We start from the raw sequence: 22,316 nt of genomic DNA, 5'->3' as shown, positions 1-22,316 counted from the left end.
ATGATAGTCGGATGCTTCTATAGGCCACCTGCATCAGCAACCGTAGTAGTTGAGCGCCTCAGAGAGAACCTGCAGAACGTCGTGAAGAAGTTTCGTGATCATACTATTGTAATAGGGGGAGACTTCAATCTACCAGGTATAGAATGGGATAGTCACACAATCAGAACTGGAGCCAGGGACAGAGACTCTTGTGACATTATCCTGACTGCCTTGTCCGAGAATTACTTCGAGCAGATAGTTAGAGAACCAACTCGTGAAGCTAACGTTTTAGACCTCACAGCAACAAATAGACCGGAACTTTTCGACTCCGTGAATGTAGAAGAGGGTATCAGTGATCATAAGTCAGTGGTTGCATCAATGACTACAAGTGTAATAAGAAATGCCAAGAAAGGAAGGAAAAAATATTTGCTTAACAAGAGTGATAGGGCACAAATCGCAGAATATCTGAGTGACCACCATCAAACGTTCATTTCTGAGGAAGAGGATGTGGAACAAAAATGGAAAAAATTCAGAAACATCGTCCAGTACGCCTTAGATAAGTTCGTACCGACTAAGGTCCAATGCGAGGGGAAAGATCCACCGTGGTATAACAATCATGTACGAAAGGTACTACGGAAACAAAGAAAGCTTCATCATAGGTTTAAGAGTAGTCGAATCATAGCTGATAAGGAAAAGCTGAACGAAGCGAAAAAGAGCGTAAAGAGAGCAATGAGAGAAGCATTCAACGAATTCGAACATAAAACATTGGCAAACAATCTAAACAAGAACCCTAAAAAGTTTTGGTCATATGTAAAATCGGTAAGCGGATCTAAATCCCCTATTCAGTCACTCGTTGACCACGATGGCACCGAAACAGAGGACGACCGAAGAAAGGCAGAAATACTGAATTCAGTGTTCCGAAACTGTTTCACTGCGGAAAATCGTAACACGGTCCCTGACTTCAGCCGTCGCACGGACGCCAAAATGGAAAATATTGAAATAAACGATATCGGAATTGAAAAACAACTGCTATCACTTAGTAGCGGAAAAGCATCCGGACCAGACGAGATACCCGTAAGATTCTACAGTGATTATGCAAAAGAACTTGCCCCCTTTCTATCAGCAATTTATCGTAGATCTCTGGAAGAACGTAAAGTACCTAGCGACTGGAAGAAAGCGCAGGTCGTTCCCATTTTCAAGAAGGGTCATAAATCAGATGCGAATAATTATAGGCCTATTTCGCTTACGTCAATCTGTTGTAGAATAATGGAACATGTTTTATGTTCTCGTATTATGACGTTTTTAGATAATACAAATCTCCTTCATCATAACCAACATGGATTCCGCAAACAGAGATCATGTGAAACTCAGCTCGCCCTATTTGTCCAAGAAATTCACAGTGCCGTAGAAACTGGCGAATAGATTGATGTCGTATTCCTGGACTTCAGGAAGGCATTTGATACGGTTCCGCACTTACGTTTAGTGAAAAAAATACGAGCTTACGGAATATCGGACCAGGTTTGTGATTGGATTCAGGATTTCCTAGAAGAAAGAACACAACATGTCATTCTTAACGGTTCAAAATCTGCAGATGTAGAGGTAATTTCGGGAGTACCGCAAGGAAGCGTGATAGGACCTTTATTGTTTACAATATACATAAATGACTTAGTTGACAACATCGGTAGCTCCGTGAGGCTATTTGCAGATGACACGGTTGTCTACAAGAAAGTAGCAACATCAGAAGACTCGTACGTACTCCAGGAAGACCTGCAGAGGATTAATGAATGGTGCGACAGCTGGCAGCTTTCCCTAAACGTAGATAAATGTAATATAATGCGCATACATAGGGGCAGAAATCCATTCCAGTACGATTATGCCATAGGTGGTAAATCATTGGAAGCGGTAACGACCGTAAAATACTTAGGAGTTACTATCCGGAGCGATCTGAAGTGGAATGATCACATAAAACAAATAGTGGGAAAAGCAGGCGCCAGGTTGAGATTCATAGGAAGAATTCTAAGAAAATGTGACTCATCGACGAAAGAAGTAGCTTACAAAACGCTTGTTCGTCCGATTCTTGAGTATTGCTCATCAGTATGGGACCCTTACCAGGTTGGATTAATAGAAGAGATAGACATGATCCAGCGAAAAGCAGCGCGATTCGTCATGGGGACATTTAGTCAGCGCGAGAGCGTTACGGAGATATTGAACAAGCTCCAGTGGCGGACACTTCAAGAAAGGTGTTACGCAATACGGAGAGGTTTATTATCGAAATTACGAGAGAGCACCTTCCGGGAACAGATGGGCAACATATTACTACCGCCCACATATATCTCGCGTAATGATCACAACGAAAAGATCCGAGAAATTAGAGCAAATACGGAGACTTACAAGCAGTCGTTCTTCCCACGCACAATTCGTGAATGGAACAGGGAAGGGGCGATCAGATAGTGGTACAATAAGTACCCTCCGCCACACACCGTAAGGTGGCTCGCGGAGTATAGATGTAGATGTAGATGTAGATGTACACATGGAAGAATCCTGGAAATACTAGAAGGTATCAGATAGATTATATAATGGTAAGACAGAGATTTAGGAACCACGTTTTAAATTGTAACACATTTCCAGGGGCAGATGTGGACTCTGACCACAATCTATTGGTTATTAACTGTAGATTAAAACTGAAGAAACTGCAAAAAGGTGGGAATTTAAGGAGATGGGACCTGGATAAACTGACTAAACCAGAGGTTGTACAGAGTTTCAGGGAGAGCGTAAGGGAACAATTGACAGGAATGGGGGAAAGAAATACAGTAGAAGAAGAATGGGTAGCTTTGAGGGAAGAAGTAGTGAAGGCAGCAGAGGATCAAGTAGGTAAAAAGACGAGGGCTAGTAGAAATCCTTGGGTAACAGAAGAAATATTGAATTTAATTGATGAAAGAAGAAAATATAAAAACGCAGTAAATGAAGCAGGCAAAAAGGAATACAAACGTCTCAAAAATGAGATCGACAGGAAGTGCAAAATGGCTAAGCAGGGATGGCTAGAGGATAAATGTAAGGATGTAGAGGCTTATCTCACTAGGAGTAAGATAGATACTGCCTACAGGAAAATTAAAGAGACCTTTGGAGAAAAGAGAACCACATGTATGAATATCAAGAGCTCAGATGGAAACCCAGTTCTAAGCAAAGAAGGGAAAGCAGAAAGGTGGAAGGAGTATATAGATGGTCTATACAAGGGCAATGTACTTGAGGACAATATTATGGAAATGGAAGAGGATGTAGATGAAGATGAAATGGGAGATACGATACTGCGTGAAGAGTTCGACAGAGCACTGAAAGACCTGAGTCGAAACAAGGCCCCGGGAGTAGACAACATTCCATTAGAACTACTGATGGCCTTGGGAGAGCCAGTCATGACAAAACTCTACCATCTGGTGAGCAAGATGTACGAGACAGGCGAAATACCCTCAGACTTCAAGAAGAATATAATAATCCCAATCCCAAAGAAAATGTGAAAATTACCAAACTATCAGTTTAATAAGTCACAGCTGCAAAATACTAACGCGAATTCCTTACAGACGAATGGAAAAACTAGTAGAAGCCTACCTTGGGGAAGATCAGTTTGGATTCCGTAGAAATATTGGAACACGCGAGGCAATACTGACCCTACGGCTTATCTTAGAAGCTAGATTAAGGAAAGGCAAATCTACGTTTCTAGCATTTGTAGACTTAGAGAAAGCTTTTGACAATGTTGACTGGAATACTCTCTTTCAAATTCTGAAGGTGGCAGGGGTAAAATATAGGGAGCAAAAGGCTATTTACAATTTGTATAGAAACCAAATGGCAGTTATAAGAGTCAAGGGGCATGAAAGGGAAGCAGTGGTTGGGATGGGAGTGAGACAGGGTTGTAGCCTCTCCCCGATGTTATTCAATCTGTGTATTGAGCAAGCAGTGAAGGAAACAAAAGAAAAATTCGGAGTAGGTATTAAAATCCATGGAGAAGAAATAAAAACTTTGAGGTTCACCGATGACATTGTAATTCTGTCAGAGACAGCAAAGGACTTGGAAGAGCAGTTGAACGGAATGGATGGTGTCTTGATGGGAGGATATAAGATGAACATCAAAAAAAGCAAAACGAACATAATGGAATGTAGTCGAATTAAGTCGGGTGATACTGAGGGAATTAGATTAGGAAATGAGACACTTAAAGTAGTAAAGGAGTTTTGCTGTTTGGGGAGCAAAATAACTGATGATGGTCGAAGTAGAGAGGATATAAAATGTAGACTGGCAATGGCAAGGAAAGCGTTTCTGAAGAAGAGAAATTTGTTAACATCGAGTATAGATTTAAGCGTCAGGAAGTCGTTTCTGAAAGTATTTGTATGGAGTGTAGCCATGTATGGAAGTGAAACATGGACGATAAATAGTTTAGACAAGAAGAGAATAGAAGCTTTCGAAATGTGGTGCTACAGAAGAATGCTGAAGATTAGATGGGTAGATCACATAACTAATGAGGAGGTATTGAATAGAATTGGGGACAAGAGGAGTTTGTGGCACAAATTGACTAGCAGAAGAGATCGGTTGGTAGGACATGTTTTGAGGCATCAAGGGATCACCAATTTAGTAGTGGAGGGCAGCGTGGAGGGTAAAAATTGTAGAGGGAGACCAAGAGATGAATACGCCAAGCAGATTCAGAAGGATGTAGGTTGCAGTAGGTACTGGGAGATGAAGAAACTTGCACAGGATAGAGCAGCATGGAGAGCAGCATCAAGCCAGTCTCAGGACTGAAGACCACAACAACAACATCAGTAAATTGTATAGCTGTGGGGTGCCGTGTTCGCAGTTCGCGAATACATTTCATGTTTAATCCATACATACAAAAGAATGAGTTTGTGTGTGTATGTGTGCGTTTGAGTGTGTGTGTGTGTGTGTGTGTGTGTGTGTGTGTGCGTATCGATTTCAACAAACTTGGTTTTGTGAAACTGCTTTCACCAAACTACTCCATATGATCGTAAAAAATTTTGTCATTGTTGTTCTGGAACGGATGCCATACAGTTAGAAACAGTATATGTTAGTGGCGAGCGCATTGCTGGAAAATAGAGAAATGGAAAGATTGTGGGCGAAACTGTGGATAGCGAGTAGAGAAGCTCCAAGCGTTAACCAGACATTGCTTCGTGAGCTACAATTATTTGAGACTGAGCGAACAAACATTTCAGTTTGCCCTCATGGAAGTGGTCCCATATTTATATGCACAACATTCATTTAAGAAATCCCATTTCCTAATTTTACTCACCGTAATCGATGTTTTTGGAAAGCCTTATTCGTGATTTAAATAATGAAACACTGCACTAATTGCGTATTTTATCATGCTTCATTTACATTTAGATGTGATTTGAATAATGAAACACTGTACTAATTACGTATTTTATCACGCTTCATCTACATCTAGATGAAACATGATAAAATACGTAATTAGTACAGTGTTTCATTATTCATATCATGAATAAGGCTTTCCAAAAACACCGATTACAATGAGTACAATTAAGAAATGGGATTTCTTAAATGAATATCGTGTATATAAATATGAGAGACTATTTCCATACTTCATATGGCACTTTTATATAAATCATTCTCATTATCAAAAGGAAGTATTCACATGGGTATTTTATGTGCTGTTTATGTGTGTGTTATTCTGCCTCTCTTGCCCTGCAGCTGTTATTATGGGCAACTGCGGTCGGACACAGATTTCCTTACGACGATTTTCCGAAACGTCACATAAAATACCAATGTATATTTTGTACGTAATCATAAGAATAAATTCTGCAAAGTTGTGTGCAGATCGTAAGAAAATGCATAACTGGTGCAATGTTTCATTCTTTAAACTATGAATGCTATTTCTGCTAAAGATGGTCTCATGGTTATTTAAAATTTTTAGATACGGGCGAAAACTATTCCAGCTTTCAATATAACACTCGGATACCACAATGTATTCTTGTACGTATTACTCCAGAAACATGTGAACCAATGAGGAATTCATGAAGGCTAAGTTGTTTGGAGAACAAGTAATACAAGCAAACCATCTATTTCACTTATGTATACCTTGAACACACTTGACTTTTCACACCATCATCTCCTGCCAGATCCTTTATTTTTGTATGTAAGCTTAACATCGTCAACAGTGCAAAAAATTCGAATGCAGCTAATTGCTGCAGCTATTTCTTTGCAAATTTCACCCGCTTATGACGGTTTTTGTAGTCAGCGTGCTTTGTGGTATGATAAACTTCGTATTTTCATACTTTGCAACGACCACTGTGGAGGTATGCACGCACCAAATATGCTTTGTCATTTTATAAAATGCACTAAAGCAAGCGAAGCGACATGTAAACAATGGCCGCTTTTATCGAAGATCTTTGCTAAAAAAGCTTCCCTCCTTCTCTTAAACACTGCACTGCCGACGTGTCACATCCGTAAGCTCAGGTGTGTATTTATCCTAGGCTACGATTTAGGAAGTACAACGTCGTAGACACTGAAGTGCGTGAAAAACTGCTGGATTTTGCATGACGTTTAAATTTAGTACTTCTTTAATACTAACTGTATTCGCAACACATTTGCAGACAATATGCCGCTGAATGTACCTACACAAATATATCATGGTTGGCCACGTAGTTCAAGGGATATTACGTCACAAACACTGTGATGCTTGAAAAAATGCCGCATCATGCGTGAAGTTTTAATAGATTTATTCTTTCCTACTAACACACTCCTGCGGTCGAGTCAACTTAATTCCTGACACATGACAGCGCTTTGGACTGCTTTCAACCGCGAAGCACAAACGGCTGTAGGCGAAAACAATAGTCGTCTATAGAGCTACGAAGAGGCGCTGCCATAGAGACGTATACTAGTACAAAATCGCGTTGTAGAGTCGTGAGGCAGCTACACCCAGCCTACAGAAACTGTTTCATAATTTCAAAGGTGTTTTCACGAATACTTGGAAATGAAATTTTTTCAGTCTAACGCTACAAAAACAGTTTATTTTTTATTTTCATTTGTAACAGAAAATAGGCAAAATGAATAACCGGGTAATGCCGGATTTGTCAGCTAGTACGGGCACCAATGGTCTGCAGTGTCTGTTCATTCAGACGTGAATGCGTGTCCAAAGGAACACTGCACCGAACTCCACAAATACTGTGAAATACAGACACTGCACTAACGGATTACCTGAACAGTTTACTCTGATTCATTGTTAAATTACGATCTGAGTCTGTATCTGCTTCTGGATACGCTACAAAATCCAATATCACTCTGATATCAGAATCTCTGTGTCACCACCATGTAATCCAGCTGGAATCTTCCAGAGTCTCGAGGTCGTTTTCAAGTACACTACTGGCCAATAAAATTGCTACACCACGAAGATGACGTGCTACACACGCGAAATTTAACCGACACGAAGAAGATGCTGTGATATGCAAATGATTAGTTTTTCAGAGCATTCACACAAGGTTGACGCCGGTGGCGACACCTACAACGTGCTGACATGAGGAAAGTTTCCAACCGATTTCTCATATACAAACAGCAGTTGACCGACGTTGCCTGGTGAAACGTTGTTGTGATGCCTCGTGTAAGGAGGAGAAATGCGTACCATCACGTTTCCGACTTTGATAAAGGTCGGATTGTAGCTTATCGCGATTGCGGTTTATCGTATCGCGACATTGCTGCTCGCGTTGGTCGAGATCCAATGACTGTTAGCAGAATATGGAATCGGTGGGTTCAGGAGGGTAATACGGAACGCCGTGCTGGATCCCAACGGCCTCGTATCTGTAGCAGTCGAGATGACAGGCAACATATCCGCATGTTTGTAACGGATCGTGCTGCCACGTCTCGATCCCTGAATCAACAGATGGGGATGTTTGCAAGACAACAACCATCTGCACGAACAGTTCGACGACGTTTGCAGCAGCACGGACTATCAGCTCGGAGACCACGGCTGCGGCTACCCTTGACGCTGCATCACAGACAGGAGCGCCTGCGATGGTGTACTCGACGACGAACCTGGGTGCACGAATGGCAAAACGTCATTTTTTCGGATGAATCCAGGTTCTGTTTACAGCATCATGATGGTCGCATCCGTGTTTGGCGACATCGCGGTGAACGCACATTGGAAGCGTGCATTCGTCATCACCATACTGGCGTATCACCCGGCGTGATGGTATGGGGTGCCATTGGTTACACGTCTCGGTCACCTCTTGTTCGCATTGACGGAACTTTGAACAGTGGACGTTACATTTCAGATGTGTTACGACCCGTGGCTCTACCCTTCATTCGATCCCTGCGAAATCCTACATTTCAGCAGGATAATGCGCGACCGCATGTTGCAGGTTCTGTACGGGTCTTTCTGGATACAGAAAATGTTCGACTGCTGCCCTGGCCAGCACGTTCTGCAGATCTCTCACCAATTGAAAACGTCTGGTCAATGGTGGACGAGCAACTGGCTCGTCACAATACGCGTCACTACTCTTGATGAACTGTGGTATCGTGTTGAAGCTGCATGGGCAGCTGTACCTGTACACGGCATCCAAGCTCTGTTTGACTCAATGCCCAGGCGTATCAAAGCCGTTATTACGGCCATTGGTTGTTCTGGCTACTGATTTCTCAGGATATATGCACCCAAACTGCGTGAAAATGTAATCACATGTCAGTTCTAGTATAAAATATTTGTCCAACATCCGTTTATCATCTGCATTTCTTTTTCGTGTAGCAATTTTAATGGCCAGTAGTGTATATCTTCTTCTCCTGTGATTATTGAACAGAATACCTCCTTCTCTTGTGATTACTGAACAGCATATATTGTGGAGGAGTTTTCCAGTCTGCTGCGGAGAGGGCAGTGATATGAAACTTCGTGGTAGATTGAAGCTGTATGATGAACCGGGATTCAAACTGGGAGCGTTGCCTTTCGCGAGCAGCTGCTCTGTTGACAGTTATCCAGGCGCGAATCACGACCGACGCTCACACCTTCTCCCAGCTTCCAACCTTCGCAGAAGTTGTCGTGCATACCTTGATGGTCTAGCACTCTTGGAAGAAAAGGTATTGCGGAGAAATGGCTCAATCACAGCCAAGGGAGTGCATTGTTTTTCGAGAGTGGTTTTCAGGAGCGCTTCTGCTAAGTTTGGAATGTAAGAAAGAGAAGGTAGGAGGAAGGGTCGTGAGTCATGTTTGGGTAGCTCAGATGGCAGAGCACTTGCCAGCGAAAGATGACGGCCCCAGATTCGAGTACCCATCCGGCTCACAGTGTTAATTTATTATGCAGTCCCAGCGTACTTTGTATCACTAGCTGAAATTTATTGCAGTGCTCAAGGAGGCTTTGTCCTTTTTCATTTCTTCTGTCGGGGCCGAATCCTCCCGTAAGTCTTCTATTCTTTCTACTACTATAGCGTTCCAATACGGATAGATTTCGTATGTTGGCACAGAGCTTATAACTCGCATCGAGTACACTTTTTCCCGGCTTTCGAAACTGAATATCCTTTATCACATGATACCTTGGGAAGTTAGAATTGGTCTGTATTCTTCGTGTCTGGGCTGGTTTAACCCTTCTCGTCTCGAATCATTTTTTTCCTGAAAAAAAAAAAATCATGGCTTTGTTATCCAGTTCTTCGAATTAAATTATGATTTTTCAAATGTATAAAATATTCCGAGGTGCTCCGCAAGGGGGGATACAACGCGTCTGCAAATGAGGACATTGTGTTCAAGTGGATGCAGCAGTATAAGCCGAAAAGTCAAAGTATTTTATGTTATTTTATTTCACCAAAATACATAAATTACACAAAGCTTAATTAATGATTATATACGTAAACTATGGTTTTACTCTTGTGAAGAATGATAATCAAAGAAACAATTTTTTTGTATCCAGACATAGGTGAATGTTACATTTTACACAATAAAATGTGGTTTTGCCCTCACAACCCGCTTTCTTGCTCCTGTAAAATGATTTTTTGTCGCTGACCACTGGAAGACGCCCAACGTTTCCAAACGAACATCAGCTTCTGGACGAACTTCCGCAGTGGCTCGTTTTGAATTCGTTGAAAGTGATATTGGACTCTCACAAGTCAGGCGCTCCCTGTTGCTGGTAGATGGCTTATCTATTTTCGTCAGTACTTTGGCCACACATGTCCTAAAGTGAAGCAAATCAAGGGTCTTATTTTTAGCAACACCTAGGCCTAATTCTGATGCATTTTTCTTGCACTCAATCCACCCATTTACACATGCGACATCAACTGCATGAGCAAACGTGCGAAGCGTCCACTTTCACGATCTGACCAATGTGCGATAAACTGTGATCAGAAAATCCATTTTGTCGACCCCTCCCATATGTAAACTTGAATAAGTTCTGGCCGGCCGATTTCAACACGTTCTTCCAGACCCTATAATAAAAAATGCTGTTACGAAAAGAAAACTCATAAAAAGCGTACCTCTGAGTAACCCAAACGAAAAAGCCGCTAAATTCATTTTATGTCGATTTTGAGGCCGTTTAGATTTTTTCAGCACCTAAGGGATGGAATGTGTTTCAGGTTGCAAGACTGGCTGTAAACCGTCGAAAATGGCTGTCGAAAATAGTGTTCGGTTTCAAAAGCAGTTAACTGCAGTCTTCGGGTGCAAAGCGCGCTAAATGCCCAATAGGCGTGGCTGTCGCCCTGTCATTTCCGGATGCAAAGCACGTGAACAGACATCAGACTTACCAACCAGGACATTCAAAGCTACGTTTCAGTCTGTTAGGATTAGAATGAATATTTTTGTTATTCAGCTTTAGACTGGCTGCGCTGTAACAAATTCGTACGCAATGCGTAGTCGTTTGGATGGGACGAGTGTTTCGTGATTATCTCAGTGTCATTTATCACGCAGTTAGCGGCCTTTGCGCTTAGGCAACTCAGCTTACAGTTTACCGTATGACATAAAACGTCTAACATTACCTCTATCATTGTCTTCTTGTTCAAAATTATCACCAGGATCATCGGTTAGATAGTCAGTTTCAGATAAATTAAAGAGCTCTGTAACTTCTTCTTCTGTGAGTGTGCTTCGTCTAGCTTGGACTCGGGGCGTAGTGAAACAGTCGTAAGATGACTAAAAAGACAGTGCGAAATAACGTCCTAAATTTCTATGCTATTACAACCTTTCAGTCACAATGTCCTCATTTGGAGACATGAATAAAGTTATAAATATGTTACTTACCTTTCGTTCTGAAAGACACCTTTAGTTTTCACCTTCAAGAATGCACCTTTCTATACACAAATAATTTTTTTTACCTAAACTCAGAAGATATTAACCGGCTGATAGGAAAAAATGGTTCAAATGGCTCTGAGCACTATGGGACTCAACATCTTAGGTCATAAGTCCCCTAGAACTTAGAACTACTTAAACCTAACTAACCTAAGGACATCACACACACCCATGCCCGAGGCAGGATTCGAACCTGCGACCGTAGCAGTCCCGCGGTTCCGGACTGCAGCGCCAGAACCGCTAGACCACCGCGGCCGGCGGCTGATAGGAGATACAAAGATCACTGGGAAGCGTCCGTGTTACTGTGCACATTCAGTTTCGTTTTGTGGTACCACAGATTGACAGGAGATGTCGACACTGTTTTCAAATAAACTCTCTGCTTGTGACAATATGAGGACAACAGTTACAAATGGGAAAATTTAACGAATTTTAATATTCTAAGCATTTATTTAGTACGTCCTTGTATGAGAACGCCATTACCGAAAGGGTTATATATTGGCCACGACATCTTGGTAGATGATTGTTCCAGTGTGTGTGTTTATGGGTTGCATTATTTCATGTGACATCTCAAGCCAATGGCAGCACGGCATCTCTTGCCGCAATTGTCACAAGTGTATCTGGCTGCTGAGGCAGGAGCAGTGGTAGCATTGCGAAGCTTTTTCTCCCTTAATCTGTCTAACAAGCCTTCATCATGCTTCGACATTCCAGATGATGTATAATCACGCCACTCTGGTCTCATGCTAGCCCGTGCCTCCCATCTGTTTGTGTCGATTCCAAAGCTCTCCACATCTCGCTTACAGGAGTCCTTGAACCTCCATACATGACGTCCTACAGGTCTTTTGGCTATAGAGATCTCTCCGAGCATCACCTCACGTGGTAATCTGTCAGGATCCATACGGTGGACGTGTCCCAGCCAGCGGAGTCGTCTCTGCTTCAAGATAGCTGAAGTACTGTTGCATTTAGTTTTAGATAGCACAGCTTCGTTGGTCACTCGGTCCTTCCACGTTACTTCGAGGATGGATCTTAGGCAGCGCATGTGGAAAGCATTAAGGCGACGTTTTCGTCTGGCATAGGTAGTTTCCGATTCATACAAAAGGATGCTGAGGACGCAAGTTTGATATACAAGAATTTTGGTGGTCAAAGAGAGTTTGTTGTTTTTCCAAAAACATGTAGAGAGTTTGCCAAAAGTTGTCGCAGCTCTTCCAATGCGAGCATCAATTTCCTTGTCAACAGACATGCTTGATTCTACAGGGTGTTACAAAAAGGTACGGCCAAACTTTCAGAAAACGTTCCTCACACACAAAGAAAGGAAATATGTTCTGCGGACATGTGTCCGGAAACGCTTACTTTCCATGTTAGAGCTCATTTTATTACTTCTCTTCAAATCACATTAATCATAGAATGGAAACACACAGCAACAGAACGTACCAGCGTGACTTCAAACACTTTGTTACAGGAAATGTTCAAAATGTCCTCCGTTAGCGAGTTTGTGTCAGTGTCGTCGTAACTGCCGCCTGCTTCACGTCTGCTGTGCACCGAGCTACGTTAATTTAAGTATTAACTGTATTTTTCTTACTTATCACTTCTTCTTATGTGTGTTTTTGCTTTTAGGAAGCTTTAATTGTCGAGTGCTAGTAATAGTGTTCCATAGATTTCGTGTTTGTTTTGAATGCAGTCAGAGAGAGTCCCTTTAGTCAACCATAGTGCCAGTAGTGCTAGTGTTTGTTTTAAATACAGTCCAGAGACAGGTAGTGCTATTTTCGTTGTTTTCTACATGAACTGGCTAGCAACCACAGTTTAATCAGTTTAGTCAGCCGCCTTTAGTGAATTAGCAGTCTAGTTAAAAGTTGATTAACTCTCTACAGTAAATTGATTTCTTAGGACGGATAGGATGTGTGACTGCTGTGTACGGACGCAGGAGGAGCTGGCCACTGTTCGCGAACAGCTGAACGTGTTGATGGCCGCGGTCAGCCGTCTTCATGCTGCTGCCTCGGAGTGTAGCGGCAGTGGGGAGTCCGGTGCGTCGCAAGGTACACCCCAGGTGTTACATGCTTCACCCACTGTCCCTGCTGTCGAGACATCATCGCGGGTACCGGGTGCGGTTGGTCCACCCTCTCCCCGAGGGGAGTGGCGGGTTCAGCGGCGTTCGCGGCGCACGAGGCGGAGGGTCAATGTGGAGGCTGGCCGTGTGGCATCGCCCGCTCTGCCTGTGAGAGGACATGTGGCTGCTCCTTCAGCAAGGTCCGAGCAGGCACACGGGGGGAGGGGTTTATTAGTTATTGGGAGCTCCAACGTTAGGCGGGTGATGGAGCCCCTTAGGGAAATAGCGGAAAGGTCGGGGAAGAAGGCCAGTGTTCACTCTGTCTGCTTGCCGGGGGGTCTCATCCGAGATGTGGAGGAGGCCCTGCCGGCGGCGATAGAGAGCACTGGGTGCACCCGACTGCAAATTGTTGCTCATGTCGGCACCAATGACTCCTGCCGTCTGGGTTCAGAGGTCATCCTCAGTTCGTACAGGCGGTTGGCGGAATTGGTGAATGCGGAAAGCCTCGCTCGCAGGGTGGAATCAGAGCTAACTATTTGTAGTATCGTTCCCAGAACCGATCGCGTTCCTCTGGTTTGGAGCCGAGTGGAAGGCTTAAACCAGAGGCTCAGACGATTCTGCGGAGATCTGGGGTGCAAATTTCTCGACCTCCGCTACCGGGTGGAGAAATGTAGGGTCCCCCTGAATAGGTCAGGCGTGCACTACACGCCGGAAGCGGCTACAGGGGTAGCGGAGTACGTGTGGAGTGCACATGTGGGTTTTTTAGGTTAGAGAATTCCCTCCCTAGGCCCGCAAGACGCCTCCTGAGACGCGGCAAGGTAGGAGTAGGCAAAACGCAACAGGGAATAACAATATTAATGTGCTAATAGTAAACTGCAGGAGCGTCTATAGAAAGCTCCCAGAACTGCTCTCATTCATAAACGCTCACAATGCCCACATAGTACTAGGGACAGAAAGTTGGCTGAAACCAGACGTAAACAGTAATGAAATCCTAAACTCAGATTGGAATGTATACCGCAGAGACAGGCTGGACAGTGAAGGGGGAGGCGTGTTTATAGCGATAAGAAGTGCAATAGTATCGAAGGAAATTGACGGAGATCCGAAATGAGAAATAATTTGGGTGAAGGTCACGGTTAAAGCAGGCCCAGACATGGTAATTGGATGTCTCTATAGGCCCCCTGGCTCAGCAGCTGTTGTGGCTGAGCACCTGAAGGATAATTTGGATAATATTTCGAGTAGATTTCCCCACCATGTTATAGTTCTGGGTGGAGATTTTAATTTGCCGGATATGGACTGGGAGACTCAAACGTTCATAACGGGTGGCAGGGACAAAGAATCCAGTGAAATTTTTTTAAGTGCTTTATCTGAAAACTACCTTGAGCAGTTAAACAGAGAACCGACTCGTGGCGATAACATATTAGACCTTCTGGTGACAAACAGACCCGAACTATTTGAAACAGTTAACGCAGAACAGGGAATCAGCGATCATAAAGCGGTTACTGCATCGATGATTTCAGCCGTAAATAGAAATATCAGAAAAGGTAGGAAGATTTTTCAGTTTAGCAAAAGTGACAAAAAGCAGATTTCAGAGTACCTGACGGCTCAACACAAAAGTTTTGTCTCAAGTACAGATAGTGTTGAGGATCAGTGGACAAAGTTCAAAACCATAGTACAATATGCGTTAGATGAGTATGTGCCAAGCAAGATCGTAAGAGATGGAAAAGAGCCACCGTGGTACAACAACCGAGTTAGGAAGCTGCTGCGGAAGCAAAGGGAACTTCACAGCAAACATAAACATAGCCAAAGCCTTGCAGACAAACAAAAATCACGCGAAGCGAAATGTAGTGTGAGGAGGGCTATGCGAGAGGCGTTCAATGAATTCGAAAGTAAAGTTCTATGTACTGACTTGGCAGAAAATCCTAAGAAATTTTGGTCTTATGTCAAAGTGGTAGGTGGCTCAAAACAAAATGTCCAGACACTCTGTGACCAAAATGGTACTGAAACAGAGGATGACAGACTAAAGGCCGAAATACTAAATGTCTTTTTCCAAAGCTGTTTCACAGAGGAAGACTGCACTGTAGTTCCTTCTCTAGATTGTCGCACAGATGACAAAATGGTAGATATCGAAATAGACGACAGAGGGATAGAGAAACAATTAAAATCGCTCAAAAGAGGAAAGGCTGCTGGACCTGATGGGATACCAGTTCGATTTTACACAGAGTACGCGAAGGGACTATCCCTTCTTGCAGCGGTGTACCGTAGGTCTCTAGAAGAGCGTAGCGTTCCAAAGGATTGGAAAAGGGCACAGGTCATCCCAGTTTTCAAGAAGGGACGTGGAACAGATGTGCAGAACTATAGACCTATATCTCTAACGTCGATCAGTTGTAGAATTTTGGAACACATTTTATGTTCGAGTGTAATGACTTTTCTGGAGACTAGAAATCTACTCTGTAGGAATCAGCATGGGTTTCGAAAAAGACGGTCGTGTGAAACCCAGCTCGCGCTATTCGTCCACGAGACTCAGAGAGCCATAGACACGGGTTCACAGGTAGATGCCGTGTTTCTTGACTTCCGCATGGCGTTCGATACGATTTAAAATGGAATGATCATATAAAGTTGATCGTCTATAAAGCAGATGCCAGACTGAGATTCATTGGAAGAATCCTAAGGAAATGCAATCCGAAAACAAAGGAAGTGGGTTACAGTACGCTTGTTCGCCCACTGCTTGAATACTGCTCAGCAGTGTGGGATCCGTACCAGATAGGGTTGATAGAAGAGATAGAGAAGATCCAACGGGGAGCAGCGCGCTTCGTTACAGGATCATTTAGTAATCGCGAGAGCGTTACGGAGATGACAGATAAACTCCAGTGGAAGACTCTGCAGGAGAGACGCTCGGTACGGGCTTTTGTTGAAGTTTCGAGAACATACCTTCACTGAGGAGTCACGCAGTATATTGCTCCCCCCTACGTATATCTCGCGAAGAGACCATGAGGATAAAATCAGAGAGATTAGAGCCCACACAGAAGCATACCGACAATCCTTCTTTCCACGAACAATACAAGACTGGAATAGAAGGGAGAACCGATAGAGGTACTCCGTCACACACCGTCAGGTGGCTTGCGGAGTATGGATGTAGATGTAGATACATGCATCCACCCTCCGTCGCAGGGAATCCCTGATGCGCTGATGCAGCCCTGGAGAATGGCGTATTGTATCACAGCCGTCCACAATACAAGCACGAAGAGTCTCTACATTCGGTACCGGGGTTGCGTAGACAAGAGCTTTCAAATGCCCCCATAAATGAAAGTCAAAGGGTTGAGGTCAGGAGAGCGTGGAGGCCATGGAATTGGTCCGCCTCTACCAATCCATCGGTCACCGAATCTGTTGTTGAGAAGCGTACGAACACTTCGACTAAAATGTGCAGGAGCTCCATCGTGCATGAACCACATGTTGTGTCGTACTTGTAAAGGCACATGTTCTAACAGCACAGATAGGGTATCCAGTATGAAATCATGATAACGTGCTCCATTGAGCGTAGGTGGAAGAACATGGGGCCCAATCAAGACATCACCAACAATGCCTGCCGAAACGTTCACAGAAAATCTGTGTTGATGACGTGATTGCACAATTGCGTGCGGATTCTCGTCAGCCCACACATGTTGATTGTGAAAATTTACAGTTTGATCACGTTGGAATGAAGCCTCATCCGTAAAGAGAACATTTGCACTGAAATGAGGATTGACACATTGTTGGATGAACCATTCGCAGAAGTGTACCCGTGGAGGCCAATCAGCTGCTGATAGTGCCTGCACACGCTGTACATGGTACGGAAACAACTGGTTCTCCCGTAGCACTCTCCATACAGTGACGTGGTCAACGTTACCTTGTACAACAGCAACATCTCTGACGCTGACATTACGGTTATCGTCAACTGCACGAAGAATTGCCTCGTACATTGAGGGTGTCCTCGTCGTTCTAGGTCTTCCCCAGTCGCGAGTCATAGGCTGGAATGTTCCGTGCTCCCTAAGACGCCGATCAATTGCTTCGAACGTCTTCCTGTCGGGACACCTTCGTTCTGGAAATCTGTCTCGATACAAACGTGCCGCGCCACGGCTATTGCCCCGTGCTAACCCATACATCAAATGGGCATCTGCCAACTCCGCATTTGTAAACGTTGCACTGACTGCAAAACCACGTTCGTGATGAACACGAACCTGTTGATGCTACGTACTGATGTGCTACTGTAGAGCAATGAGTCGCATGTCAACACAAGCACCGAAGTCAACATTACCTTCCTTCAATTGGACCAACTGGCGGTGAATCGAGGAAGTACAGTACATACTGACGAAACTAAAATGAGCTCTAACATGGAAATTAAGCGTTTGCGGACACATATCCACATAACATCTTTTCTTTATTTGTGTGTGAGGCATGTTTCCTGAAAGTCTGGCCGTACCTTTTTGTAACACCCTGTATACTAGATCCAAGATAGCAGAAGGGTTAAAGCACCGTAGTAGGTGAATTGGCAGTCGGTATGTCTTCACTATAGTAACGAACCAGTCCCAGCTGACTTGCTCACGCTACTGGCTGCAGGAAACGGTGCGAGCCTGTGACGTAGGGCCTCGAAGCTCTGCTGGATTCAGAGGTGCACCTGGCCGCCGGCCACGGCTATGACCTTCCCGCGGACACGGCCGTTGGCCCAGTCCAGCCGCGCCAGATGGTGGAGGGGGCCGCTCGCCGCGGTGGTGGGGGTTGGCGGAGGTGCGCGCGCAACCGCACTAGAGCAGCAGCGGCGAGCGCGAGCGGCGCAGAAGGCCGGCAGACTCCGAGCAGCGCGCATCAACACGTGGGGCGACAATGACCGACAGCAATCAGCGTGCGGGCCAGATGGACCCGCTCGAGCAGATACCCAAGGAGGAGACCATCCGGCTGCGCAAGCGGCACGTGGGGTGAGCACCAGCAGGCTGCCCGTACTATACCGTACATTATAATGTCTAATCGCGCACACGAGCAACCTAACATTCGCACAAAGATGTTGCACTTGCGACAAATATAATCGGGCAAGATAATGTGCCATCACTATTCTCTGTAAATAGTGCTGCGCAGCTTCAAAGTGTCGTGGAACAACCGGAAGCTACTGTAATGAACAATTATTTAGGTGACTTGAAGATGGTGGCTTTTGGTCGTTCCTCGACGTTGTTTCTTAAAATTATGTGTAATCACCACATGGATACCTAATAATGACAGGCTACTACTAAAACGCATCCACCATACTACAAATATTACGGTTGTGTTAAAAAGCGTCTGAAGCAAAAATGTGTGTTGTGCATAAAGTTCGAAAGAAGTCGCAGTCTTTATCCGTTTCCATACACATACACAAATGTGAGCGTATTATGTAGCTTAACCTTTGTGCTAACGTGCTTGGAGTGCAACAATAATAACATGAGTTCGTCCACCTTGGTAAAAATGTCCTACACACAAATATCTTTCGCCGAAATTTTGACATCAGCGGCGTCTTCTTTAGGTTGCAGTTTTTCGTAGTACTACATCACCTCCAGCCGCTATGAGCTTGTCGCATCTTTCAGATGCATTTGTCAGTTTTCAGCAAAATAGCAACAGCTGCGTTTGCTAGCTAGATCCCATTTTCACGGATTTCATCTTCAGTTAAGTGAGTTTGTTGTTTATTGTGTTACCATCTGGTGCGAAGTCACATTTTCAAGCTAAAAATTCAAATTTTATTAATGACATCTTTCGACTATCATTTGGTTGTATTTATTAGGCAAAAGTCTGTAAATCTAGCATGATCAGGTGTTTAATCTGGTTCGCACAACAAAATAAATAAATTTCTTATTATGGCGTAGCCGCAAACTTTCTAGAAACCGAAGACTAAACTACTTTGAGGCAATGTCAATACCGGCTTTTCCAAATAGCTTCGTAGCCTATTCGAATCATCAGGTACTTTCGTAGTAGGGGAGGCCCTCAGTTGGTTGGAATTTATTAATAAATGTATTGTTGTTTCGGTGATGAGGACACGAACTTCCAGGCGTGTAGATAAGGCCAGAATTAGCAAAATAAAAGTTTCAAGACCGAACATGATGTAGGATAAATCTGACAGTGCTTTTCGAGAACCTACCAAGAGGTTCTTGTGCGATGTAATAGATTTATTTGGTACTTAACACAGACAAACATGATCGGCAGATACGCATACATTATGAGAGGTGGAGAGAGGAAACTGGATAAAGGCACTGCAGGTGGTCTCTCATGTATAGCAACATGGTCAGTGTCGATGTAACGCTATGTAATGTAGCACTCTGTGTGCACAAGATAAAATGCACAATCGATCAGCTGTAGAGAATGTGCTTAATACCCGGCTACAGAATTAGCAGAGACAATTTCCTTGTACAGGTGAACGAATGGGAATTGCAGAGAAATTGACAATTTGCATCGAGCCAAGGACTCATGTAAGGGACATCCGACACACACCATGTTTCCAAGCTGTTCCGACAGTTAATGGGATCACGGCAATTGGTAACACATTATAGTGCGCGAGGTGGGCAGCGACGTGCACTCGTTCCTGTCGAGGAAGCACGTTGTGCGAATGAGAGACTTACCATCAGCACTCGATCACTTACACGTAAAGCGGAGGTCGTGCTCACTACTGAGTGGAAATCAATACGAGAACATCAGGTATCCACTAGCGCCCACAGAAAGTGTGACCTCAGTCTTCTGCTGACTTTGGTCCTCATGTCGTGGTGAGCCAATGGTTACTGCATCGCTGTGTGTTGGATCTGATTCGTCACTGACCAGCGCCCATACTCTTCTCCGGGCGAAGTCTCTTCCACCAGAGACGGGACGCTTGCCCGTTGCAACAGCGATGTATGGGCTGTTGAAAAGAAATAAAGGAGGACTGGGGTTTAACGTCATGTCGGTGACGAGGTCATTAGAGCATGAGTACAAGTTCAGGTTGGGAGGAAATGGGAAGTGCCCTTAGGAGACTGATGAGAATCATGTGAAACATAAATCTGGATAGCGACTGGAACCGCTGTCCTAATTAAGGCCTAGTGACTTACCACTGGCTTAGTCACCTCCATTGCTATGCCTGTCAGCGAATTCCCATATTATACAGTACTGGCAATTAAAATTGCTACACCAAGAAGAAATGCAGATGATAAACGGGTATGCATTGGACAAATATATTATACTGGAACTGACATGTGATTACATTTTCAGGCAATTTGGGTGCATACATCCTGAGAAATCAGTACCCAGAACAACCACCTGTGGCCGTAATAACGGCCTGGATACGCCTGGGCATTGAGTCAAACAGAGCTTGGATGGCGTGTACAGGTACAGCTGCCCATGCAGCTTCAACACGATATCACAGTTCACCAAAAGTATGTGACTGGCGTATTATGACGAGCCAGTTGCTCGGCCACCATTGACCAGACGTTTTCAATTGGTGAGAGATCTGGAGAATGTGCTGGCCAGGGCAGCAGTCGGACATTTTCTGTATCCAGAAAGGCCCGTACAGGACCTGCATCATGCGGTCGTGCATTATCCTGGTGAAATGTAGGGTTTCGCAGGGATCAAATGAAGGGTAGAACCACGGGTCGTAACACATCTCAAATATAACGTCTATTGTTCAAAGCGCCGTCAATGCGAACAAGAGGTGACCGAGACGTGCAACCAACGGCACCCCATACCATCACGCCGAGTGATACGCGAATATGGCGATGACGAATACACGCTTCCAATGTGCGTTCGCCGCGATGTCTCCAAACACGGATGCGACCATCAAGATGCTGTAAACAGAACCTGGATTCATCCGAAAAAATGACGTTTTGCCATTCGTGCACACAGGTTCGTGGTTGAGTACACCATCGCAGGCGCTCCTGTCTGTGATGCAGCGTCAAGCGTAACCGCAGCCGTGGTCTCCGAGCTGATAGTCCATGTTGCTGCAAACGTCGTCGAAATGTTCTTACAGATGGTTGTTGTCTTGCAAACGTCCCCATCTGTTGACTCAGGGATCGAGACGTGGCTGGACGATCCGTTACAGCCATGCGGATAAGATGCCTGTCATCTCGGCTACTAGTGATACGAGGCCGTTGGGATCCAGCACGGCGTTCCGTATTACCCTCCTGAACCCACCGATTCCATATTCTGCTAACAGTCGTTGCATCTCGACCAAGGCGAGCAGCAATGTCGCGATACGATTGACCGCAATCGCGATAGGCTACAATCCGACCTTTATCAAACTCGGAAACGCGATGGTATGCATTTCTCCTCCTTACACGAGGCATCACAACAACGTTTCACCAGGAAACGCCGGTCAACTGCTGTTTGTGTATGAGAAATCCGTTGGAAACTTTCCTCATGCCAGCACGTTGTAGGTGCCGTCACCGGCGCCAACTTGTGTGAATGCTCTGAAAAGCTAATCATTTGCATATCACAGCATCTTCTTCCGGTCGGTTAATTTTCGCGTGTGTAGCACGTCACCTTCGTGGTGTAGCAATTTTAATGGCCAGTAGTGTAGTTAAGACGAGCCACCAAAACACATTTGCAGTGGACTGGTGGGCGGGCATTGTCGCTGATTGGTTAACTGGTTCGTACCTGCTTCTTCGTCGTTCTCTGCGTAACTGCACCAGCCGATAGCGTGTTTCTGGGAGACATTATCCCCAAATTGATGGAAGATCTCACATTTGTTGCTGCAATAGTAATATTTAATATCCAAGCACGTTTAGCTTTAATTTTTTTGTTAAAGGCATTTTCAGTGGATTGATATACTGGCTTCACGAATCTGGAAGCTAAACATTAGTTATTAGTATTTCAGCAAGAAAAGGGCGTTTAGATTTGAAACGAGGATGTATACTCTAGCTGTGAAAACCGGCAACAGTAACAAGCTTGATATCCCACTCCGTCTTAAAGCTCACGTTTGGTGAGTTCAACTTGGTGGGCCTCCGTTCACGTCGCACATCCTGTTCGTGAACACTTGCGTCAAATCTTCTCTGAAAGCTGGACAGAGAGGAGTTCCTTT

The 22,316-nt window shown here is 44.4% G+C and overlaps 1 protein-coding gene across 1 annotated transcript in view; it reads left to right on the top strand.

Moving 5' to 3' along the window:
- Nucleotides 1–18,076: 18,076 nt before the first annotated feature.
- LOC126240514 (5-phosphohydroxy-L-lysine phospho-lyase-like) overlaps nt 18,077–22,316 on the top strand; it is a 151,522-nt gene continuing 147,282 nt past the window's right edge. The window contains exon 1 of the mRNA XM_049947930.1: nt 18,077–18,231. Coding sequence (XP_049803887.1) covers nt 18,140–18,231 — 92 coding nt within the window. The 5' untranslated portion in view covers nt 18,077–18,139. The remainder of the gene's footprint in view (nt 18,232–22,316) is intronic.

Source organism: Schistocerca nitens, chromosome 1 (genome assembly GCF_023898315.1).
Source record: "Schistocerca nitens isolate TAMUIC-IGC-003100 chromosome 1, iqSchNite1.1, whole genome shotgun sequence".
NCBI classification, from domain to species: domain Eukaryota; kingdom Metazoa; phylum Arthropoda; class Insecta; order Orthoptera; family Acrididae; genus Schistocerca; species Schistocerca nitens.
Note: the sequence above shows the minus strand (reverse complement) of the source record. Positions and strands in the feature narration are given on the sequence as shown.